The 10779-nt window shown below is 27.6% G+C and overlaps 1 protein-coding gene across 1 annotated transcript in view; it reads left to right on the forward strand.

Moving 5' to 3' along the window:
* LOC145850014 (uncharacterized) overlaps positions 1–864 on the forward strand; it is a 50395-nt gene extending 49531 nt beyond the window's left edge. The window contains exon 34 of the mRNA XM_082955154.1: positions 21–864. Coding sequence (XP_082811280.1) covers positions 21–122 — 102 coding nt within the window. The 3' untranslated portion in view covers positions 123–864. The remainder of the gene's footprint in view (positions 1–20) is intronic.
* Positions 865–10779: the final 9915 nt, after the last annotated feature.

Here is a 10779-nt window from a genome sequence, read left to right on the forward strand (position 1 = left end):
TAAATATCTTCTATATTTAGATGCACAATGACGTAATTGCACATCATCTCCATCAAGCAGTTGAGCATCAAAGACATCAGGCTATTAATGAGCACATAGCCCGGATGAATCAGCCAAAATAAAAATGCATGTTAATTAAATTTAGTGTATGAGAAAATTTTGTTATCAAACGTTTAAAGTCAATAATTGAGTTAAGTTTTCTAATGTAAAAAAGTATTTCATTCTTCGTTATTTAGTACTTTATATAGTAGTAAAACACATCTTAAACTTTACTAAATATTAATAGTTCAAAATAAATAGCTATGTTGTAAAAAAAAATATATTTGTCTACAACAGTTTATCTAAACTTGAAAAAAAATAATATTTTCAAACTAAAGCTGATATGATGTTTAAATTTTTGTGGTACTTACATTTTGTTTGTTTTTTTTTTTAATCTTTAATTTTGAAATTAGTATTACTCTTTACTAACTGTATTTTTATGCTAAACTTACTTCAAAATTAAATGCACAATTTAATGTTTTCTTATTATAAAATAACCTTAACTTCTTTAATCTATAGTTGTATCTTTTAGGTTTAATTTCAACTTAGCTTCCTATACGTTTTCTAATCAAACTGTTTGACTGACAATTACATATCTAAGAAGACATCTTAAGATTTAATCAGACTGTTTGTTTTCGACTTATCAATTTTTCAGCCTTTGAGTGTTTGTTAACTTTTATCATCATGTTTCATATCAATGTCTGTTTGAACGTTTAAATTTTTATTGTATAATGTTTATAATTTTTATGTTTGATTTCGCTTACTAAATCTTTTTTTTTGTCTATTTTATTAACCTTTAGTTAATAATAAACTAAATTATTCTTATCTGCTGTTGTATTATAAGTTGTTTATTACATTAAAGAAAATTTTAAAATTAATGTTGTGTTTATTTGTGTTGACTAAAAAATATTGATAAATTGACTGGGTAAACAGCTTATTTAAATAATAATACGTTCTAATTAACTATTATGTATATGACCGGTTTCGGTAATAAAAAAATCTGACATTTTCAAACAATAATAATATAGTTTACTGTACTTTAACAATGTTGTTTATATTATAACAATTAAATCGAAATTAAATTTATAAAAATTCTATTACTTTATAAGCTAAATTTTTAAGGTGAATTTTAATTTTTATTAATTATTTGACAGGATCAAATATTTTTCTCAACCAAACTGGTTATAAATAAGAAGTTTAATCAGCATGAATATTAATACTTAAACATAAATGTAAAAATTAATATAATTGTAATCAAAAATAATAGGTATATACAATGTCGTATAAAAAGATAGCACAAAATAAATTAGCTTAATAGCTATTAGTCAGTGAAAGTAAAATACTTAAAAAAAAGCTTTTTATCAGTTTAATAAGTTTAACGAGAAGGGGTCTTTTTTTTTAAGTTAGCCTTATTTTTTAGAATTTTAACCAAGCTTTCTACAGTTGTTCCAAAATAAGATTATTTTTTGAGATATTAAGAACTAAAGTTTGTAAATTCGTTGATTTTCGGAAGAAGGAAACTTTAAAATAAAAAAAGACTGCTTTATTTAAAGTTAATCTTTTCTTAAAAGATACATGAAACTTATTTTTGTGAAGTAAAAAGTTGCGACTTCGTTGTCTGCAAATGCATTTTATTTGTTTTAATTTCGAATTGGCTAAAAACCGAAAAAATTAAAGAGTAGAGGTAATATTGGATAATTGAAAATAGACGAAAACGGCTTAATCAAAAAGTAAGTTAATTCATTCTAAGTTATCTACTTTATGTAACACGACAAGGTTTCCCACACTTGATATACTCAGACAAATTTAAAACTTTTTTTGAAACTCTATATGACTTTAGTTTAATTAAAAAAAAATTTTTTGAATAGTTAAACTTTTAATTAATTCGAAAAGATCTGAATGAATTAAGAGAGTTTTGAAGCAATTTCTTGGTATTAGATAACAATGAGTTTCAAACATAAAGATACATACAAACGTTTTTTATGGTTCATAACCAGGTCAAGTATAGCTGGTTCCAGACTACCAACTTACTCGCAGTTACTGCTTAGTTACAATCAAATTGGCAACAACTAAAAGGGGTCAAAAATAAATATAACTGAAATAACATCTTAAAGTTGTTTATGAAGAAATGACAGATCATTATAAAAGGGATATTATTGACGTAAAAGGTTTTGTTGCATTTCATTATGATTTTAAAAAGATTCTAGTAAACCACTCGTCATTAATAAAAGCTAAATAAAGTAGTAAAGGCAAATGTATAAAAATAGAGGGAACTATGTTATGGTCAAAAAATTGTGAGAAGAACATGAAAAAAAGCTCGAACAATATTTTCTATCTAACGAAAAAAAAAACAACATCATGCGTGTTAATTATAAAAAGATTGTAAAACTAACCTCAATTAACATTAGAACTCCACCCTCGCAAGGTTTCACTAATCAACGTCCTGGAGCTGTTTCTTGAGCTAGATGTGGATGAGCAAAGTCATTTACGTACTTAAAATAGTTTTGCTTTCACAACAGAACTCATTAAAAACAATTTTTGACACTACTTTTTTAAAGAAACTAAGCTGTTCCGTTGACTTGTGCATAAACTGCTACATTTTCTATTGGAACAATTGTACTGTAGCTTAAGCAGCTACTGGCAACAACTTTGATTTAATAACCAAACTTCAAAATTATAAAAGTACTGGTAAATTGTTTGCAACATATGCGTTAAAAGCCATGAGTCGCCATCTTTGGTATTTTATTGAAGAACTAGTTTAGAGTTTGTTTGATGGTGACACCAGTCAAAGCTAAGGTTACTGATGCTTAAGATAGTCAAATAAATCAGGATAAGCACTAAAATTTTATAAAAAAGAATGGGATACGTATTTGTTCTGTTTTGCCTAATGAAAAGAGAGATATAGCAGATTACAACAGCCAGTAGCAATCTGGCTTTCTTCAGCAAGACTGAAATGTTTTTACAAATAAACAGTAATCCGTACGACCAATTAACAACAATTCACGCCACGTTCTGCGACCTGACTTTATCATTGTTAGGACTTCTCGGACGACATATCTGTCAGAAACAAAACTTATTCACTAATTGTAGTTGTATTACTAAACGTGTTTTTTTATGAAAATCTTTTAGCTTAGTATTCTCCTTGAAAAATTAGAAGAAAATGTCTAAACAAAATACTTACTGATTCATCTGGTGTAAGACTCGATTATTTTTTCTTGGAAGTAGGCCCTTGGACCAAAACTTTTTTGAGAATCTTCTTTCAACATACTTTTATGGGTATAATTTGCTAAAATAGTTTATGTTGATTTTTTGTAAAATGCTAATTTTTTTTCTCAACTAGAAGTTTTTTGTTATTAAATTGCTTTTTAGCGACTTTAAAAATATGCTCTGTGTAAACTGATTTTAAAGAGCTAGTGTACAAACAAACAGTTACAACAGATTTGCTTTTTTTTAAATTAAGCTTATGATAGCTTTAATCTTTAATTTAAAATTTAAATTTTGTTGTTATTTTGAGGCTTGTATACGAAAACTTGCCCAAGCGTGAAAACATTTTATTTGCTTTTTAGTAATTATGAGCTTAGTAACTAGGGAGCGGGTCAGAATGACACAGTGACAAAATGACACGGTCGTCAAATAGACACGGTGCGTCACTTTGACACAGCGACAAAATGACACGGTGCGTCACTTTGGCACGGAGGGTCACTTTGGCACGGCGACAAAATGACACGGTGCGTCACTTTGGCATAGCGACAAAATGACACGGTGCGTCACTCTGGCACGGAGGGTCACTTTGGCACGGCGACAAAATGACACAGTGCGTCACTTTGGCACAGCGACAAAATGACACGGTGCGTCACTTTGGCACAGCGACAAAATGACACGGTGGGTCACTCTGGCACGGTGCGTCACTTTGGCACGGCGACAAAATGACAAGGTGCGTCACTTTGGCACAGAGGGTCACTTTGGCACAGCAACAAAACGACACGGTGCGTCACTTTGGCACGGATGGTCACTTTGGCGCAGCGAAAAAATGACACGGTTGGTCACTATAGCACAGCGACAAATTGACACTGCAGTTAATAAGGGAAGGAACGATTTGTTGTGAAACTTCAATCTTCATAGGTATGGACACCGATCTTATTTTTCTAGGAAACTATTAGGTTTCCTGTCTTCTAACCGGTTTTGTAGAATCAGCAACAATCACATTAATTAACTTTGAAAACAAATTTTTGATTGTGACTTCATAGAATAAAGTGAAACACGTAATGTTTATACCTTCTATTGTCCATCGTCGTACTTATAAACAATATACTCATTTTTTAGAAGTAGCAAGGTGTTAGGTGTGCTTAAAAGCTGTGCTTAATAAACGACAAATAATTATTTTTATAAAATAACGTTCACAAAGATGCAAAAGCAGCGACTTTTTTAACAAAATACGAGTGCCAAATTGAAGGGAATTTATTTTTGATTTCTTTCGATTGGAAAAATTTAATTAGAACTGTATACTTGAACTTGAAACGAGTAATAAAATGTGGCAAATGACTTGCCATTTTGCAACTAAGAAATATGAAAACTCATTCAAACATATTTTTAAACTTCAGCAACATTCTGATTTAAAACAAATACTTTAGAAAAATCAATCAGCATATCAAACCAATAAACTAGTAGTAGTAAACACATAGAAAAAATTGTTTTATCAGCTAAAACTCAGATGTTAATGAGAACAACTATTCTGCTGTTGTAATTCTAAATTCTAATGCGGTTCTTATTTTACGTTTTTATGCTTAAAAAAAGTAATACTTGCGCTCTTTTGGCGACTTAATAGGTTGCAATTTTGAACTAAAATACTGCGTTCCCTGACGATTTACGTTAGTAGCAACATCTTCAAAAAATCATTGTGCATTTGACTTAAAAGATCGAAATTTTGCGCATCTATGTAATTTATATTAGTTGCAACATATATCGTGCACTTAGAAGTAGAAATATAATGCTCTTTTGCAAATAAAATGGTGCACCTAAGCACTAAAAATGCATAGATAAAAGTATAAGTACAAATAACCGCAAATAAATTAGTTATTTTTAGCAAAACATTTCCTAAATCAAGCATCTCTTTAAATAAAACTCAATAAACCACTACTACACACTTGTAATACAGTTGTAGACTTGCTTTAACAGAATACAATTTTTCTTACTATTATAATAGTAAAACTTCGCAAAATAAAACATTATCGCCATTAATAGTGTCAAGATTTTAAAATCGTTATAAATTTGATTAGTAATTATCTAAATTATTTTCTCGCTGCGTTTTTTAATGGATTAGGCGTTTGATTCCTATTAGAATATTCCTGAAGCTCAGGCAACTCTTGGTCTCCAATATCTCAATACAGATATTGGAGACCACGGGTTGCCCATGATAATTAGGTAAATAGCACATCGCTTTCACCAATTACTGCCGAATGCCCCATACTTTCAAAATATTGTCTATTTTATATCAAAAGCAAATAAAATTTTTTTTTTTTTACTTTTCCATCAGAAAGAAATTGACTCCTCATTAATAAACACTACTGTTTTAAAATTTTAGAAAAAAGTTTTTAAAAATCCTAGAAAATGTATTTATTTTTACAAAAACTCTTTTTTTTATTCGCAAGATTAAAAACAGAAAATTAAATACTATTTTCATAACAAAGTTAAGACAAAACCGAGTTTTTTAAAACTTTGTAATAAAACTCAAGAATATAAAGTAGCAGAAATGTTTTATAAGCAAATTAAAATCTGCTTTTACTGTATTATTATGAAATTTATTTGGTATAACTTTTTGAGCGATAATCTTATGTCGTCTAAAAAACAGTAATAAAAAACTTTTATGTTTAAACAAACTACTAGTTTAAAATATTAAACATATTTAATATGACTGGCTAGTTACCACAAAAGTAGCTTAACTCTGTATTTTAAAAACTAGAGTTAAAACACGCATGACTTAATCTTACAACGAAATAACTCTGTATTAAGTTAAATCTTAATTATTTTTTAATACAACTCCTGATAATAATTAATTAAAAGTTTAACAAAAAGTACTAAACTTTATTCATAAGATAAATATGAAAATTCGTGAAACGTAAAAAACAAAACTATGACTTAAATTTTAAAGCATTGTATCATATATAGTTTCAAATGTATCAAGCTACTATAGTTTGGAAAAAATATGATAAATCTTTTGTTTAACTAATTACTATCAAAATTTCACAATTAAAAGTTATATTACTGAAGAATTTTAGTTTTGCTTATAAGTTTGTTATAATTTTGTTTTATAAAACTGAATGAAAGCTTAAAATAACAATAATTTGTTACATTATCGAACAAAAAATGTTTACTGTTTGGTTAAGCTTTTTAGTTTTGTTTGTTTAATAAACAATCAAATGTATATATTTACAACGCTGTAAAAACTATTTAATACAAATGTTTTCAAAAATAATTTAAAAAAATTCAAAATAAAGTTGTATTTTAAGGTTTTCTTACTAACATATCTAATGCGCGTTTATTTTAAAATTTTAATTTAGTTTTCAAACATGTGCTTTGAATACTACACTTTTCGAAATACTTACAATTCGAGTTCAAAATGTGTTACTTTTGGAGTAAAGATAATAACTAAAAGAATAATTGGTTTAATTCCAACTTCTGTGTTGTTATACTCACTTTTCCCAATTTTGCTTACAATTTTTACACGTACTATAGAAGAACTTTCAAATTAAGGTTTTTAAAAGTTTGGTTTAAGCAGTAATAACGCTTATTGCAAAAAAAAGGGTTAAAAGACCTTCAGAGCGAATATAGATGAAAAAAAAACGGTGCAAAAATGACAATCCATGCTATAGTGACGCACCGTGTCATTTTGTCGCTGTGTCAAAGTGACGTATCGTGTCAATTTGACGCTGTGCCTAAGTGACCCTCCGTGCCAAAGTGACCCTCCATGCCAGAGTGACGCACCGTGTCATTTTGTCGCTCTGCCAAAGTGACGCACCGTGTCATTTTGTCGCCGTGCCAAAGCGACGTACCGTGCCAAAGTGACGCACCGTGCCAAGGTGACGCACCGTGTCATTTTGTCGCTGTACCAAAGTGACGCACCGTGTCATTTTGTCTCCCTGCCATAGTGACGCACCGTGTCATTTTGTCGCTGTGTCATTCTGACACCCACCCTAGTAATTAATGCTGAAATACCAAATTAAATTAAAAAGCAATTCTTTACAAAAGTTTTAAAAATTAACACAATCTTCAAAGTAAGATAAGATACAAAAAGTAAATACAAAAAGATACACAAAATAAATATATATATATATATTACAAACGCAGTCATAAGTTGTAACATATAAAAATCAAAGTAAATATAAAAAAGAAATAAATTATTTTTTTAGGTTTTTTTAGCTACGCAGTAAGAGTTTTATCTTGTTTTTGCATATGTCCATTTACTCGCTAGTCGCTACTTTTGTGAATACAGCACACGTTTTGTTTAAGTATCGCAAATGCTTACTAAATATATATTATAGGGTTCTTCACCAGGTTATGGACCTATAGTTGTTGTTTTCTTATGATTCACCCAATCTCAAATTTTGGTTGATAATTCTTAATTTACGTATCATTTTTGACATCTCAGTTACGCTTACGTAATTCTAATACTTTTATATGAAATGTTTATAAGTGAATGAATTTATTTTACAATACCTACCTATTTAATTTTGTAACAAGATTTCTATTATTACTTTAAAACAAGTTTAACTAGAAAATACTTTGTAATATTTGATGTTTACACATAAAACTATACAATTTTATTATTGAACTTAATAATACTCAAAAATTAAGTAAAATATTCTCAAACATATAGTATTTTTCGATATGCTTTTTATTAAAACTTAGTTTATGGTGATCTATACTTGATAGTAAAATAGAGAAATTTATGTTTATGGTATAAACAAAACAGTAGATTTTATATGGTTCAGGTTTATATCAGTTCAGAGAACTTCAGACTTAAAGCTTTAGACTACAAATTCTTCGTAAGACTAAATTTTATATTGAATCTTGTATTTATATACTATTATTATGTACTAATTGGTATGCATTGCTTGTTACATTACATTAGTTTTTTTTTTCTAGAAAAACTAATTAATAGTGTTTTCTAATATGTCTCTTTTCGTATGTCTTTTTGTTTTTATGTTCTCTCTTTAGGTTATATTGCTTCAGTACAGTGTTATAAAAAAAAAACTTAGTCTTAAGCACGCTTTGAGCATAAAGTTACGTCTGAAACATAAGTAGTGTAAACTATCGTTTGAAACTTGAAAAAATGCTTGTAGTCCTCATCCTCAGTTCTCACTGCATAGTAAAAAGTCTTCCGCTGGTCGCATTTATTTAAATAAATGAAGTAATTAACAAAAAACTGTTATAAGCAATAAGTTAGTTAAAGCACTAGCAAAAATTGATTATTAAAATAAGCCCAATTTTGTTTTTGTTACAAGAGCTTTTTTAAAGTTTTTATGGTAAAGTTTTAGCTGAAAGGAACATTGTGGGCGCAGAACTTATTTGTAGTTTTCTTATAAATATATCTACTTTTTTTCGACCCCCTTAAAGTGCCTGATTACTAGAATTTTAGTATAGTACAAATCTTGCGGACAAAAACCTTTAAGCGCTTAGTACTAAAAAGAAATAAAGTTTAACAAACAGTCAAATTTTATTGAACTTCATTTATATCGATTTTACTTTTAAAAAAGCTTATTAACTTTTTTCTCATGTGTAGTCTAGTGTGAAAGAAAGAAAGAAAGAAAAATGTGAACGCTCACAACTAAGGTCAATGGATTGGTGTGGAGAAAGACCTTTTGGTCATCGAGCTGCACACCATTTACTTGTAACTAATTCTTTGAGCTAACTTTAAAACAATAATGAAAAAATAAAAACAAAAACTTAAAAAGTAACTGTATATACAATTTTTTTTTTAAGTTTAAAAATGGTAAGCACCCTTATTTAACTCATTACTGCCAATATTGACCATGGAAACCATAGTCAATGGGCTCCACACCGTCTCCTCCCCTAGATTTCTATTTTTATGATCATGTACATTCACATTTTTCTTGTTGCCCTTTCTACAAGAGCAACCACAAAAAATGCAACAGATATCTCAAAATTGAATAAATGGGGAGAGTTAGTAATGTCAGTATACATAAAATATTTAGTAATGTCATAAAACTTATAGAGCACCATGTATTTTAAAATAGTGTCTTTAAATTTCTAGTATATGTGTTTGTAAGTAAATAAAAATAGAGCAAAAAAAAAAAGATTGTTCAACTGTTTTATAGATTTGTAAACAATTCAGTTTTAAACAATAAAATCTAGCACTAATAATTGGTAGAATTTGTTTAAGCTACTTAAAATAAAATCACTTCTAACAATAAACAGCTAAATTTAAAAAACAAAATAATAAAACTTAACAAATACTCTGAAAAAAATAAGGTAATAATAAAAGTATTTAATTGAGTTAAATAAACTGTTTGTTAACCTAAAACTAATTTTTAACAAATAAAATTAAATAACCAGAACGTCTAAAAAATATCAAGTTTTTACTTCTAAGTTTGAAATCTCTATCTTCTGAAACAAATTGACAATTAATATATAGTAAACAAAAAGCTACAAAATAGAATTAAAAAATAAAAATAAAACATCTACTTGTTTAATCACACTGTCAATGAGGACAAAGCAATACTATAAAATTTTATGTACAAGAAACAAATTAAAAAAGTATAAATAAAAAATAAAAATAATAAAACCAAAGGTTTAAGACAAACACCAATACAAAGATATAAGTTTAACTATTGGTAAAGATTATGCTTGAATCGAAAAATACTTTCTAGTAACTTTCTGTGCAAAGCTATTGAACTATAATTATAATTCGCTCGTTTTACTAGTTTTGCTTAGTTTTTTTTATACTACTTTTAATTATTTCGTTTTAATGTTGAATTAATCTTTTTTCGAAAAAAGCTATTCAAAAACACTCATATTTTGTGCTCAGTAAAGCGGTTCAATGTTTTTAAATATGTAAGACACCCCTATAATACTCTCAAACTGGATCATTTTATTAAAGTCTTATTTAACAATTAATATTTCTTCTGTGACACCTTGACAATTTATTTATGTCAATTAGAATATTTGTTTTCACATAACTAAAAGCCATGATCAAATCTTTATGTGTATTAAGATTATTTTAATTTTATTAGCTGAAATCAGAACAATTTTATTAAATTTGTGCCAAAAGTAGTAAAATTAGTTTTGCTAAGTCTAAACCTAAAATTATACTAAAACTAAGTTTGAATATTTTTACAAGAATTATTTTTGCATATTACCTAGGACTATGTCACACCAATATCAAGCTAAAATAGTATTATATTTGACCTCTTTTTTAACCATCTTTATTTTATGGCTAAAAATTTGTATTTTATAAGTATATAAATAAAATTAAACTTATTTATCATAAATGTTAATATAACTTAAATATTTAATCGCTTTTATTTGACAATATAATTATATTAATTTATATTGATTGTGATATCATTAAATAAAGTCAATTAAATATTTTACTATATCAGAATTAAATTTAATTCTTACTATGTTTTTATAAAGCTTGTTTAAAACAAATTATCTCTTTAGATTAATCATATTAGGCTTAAAACATTGTTTTTAGCATATAACTAAAGTTAAAAAAGACAT

The sequence above is a fragment of the Thalia democratica genome, chromosome 1, assembly GCF_965202585.1.
Source record: "Thalia democratica chromosome 1, ktThaDemo2.hap1.1, whole genome shotgun sequence".
Lineage (NCBI taxonomy): Eukaryota > Metazoa > Chordata > Thaliacea > Salpida > Salpidae > Thalia > Thalia democratica.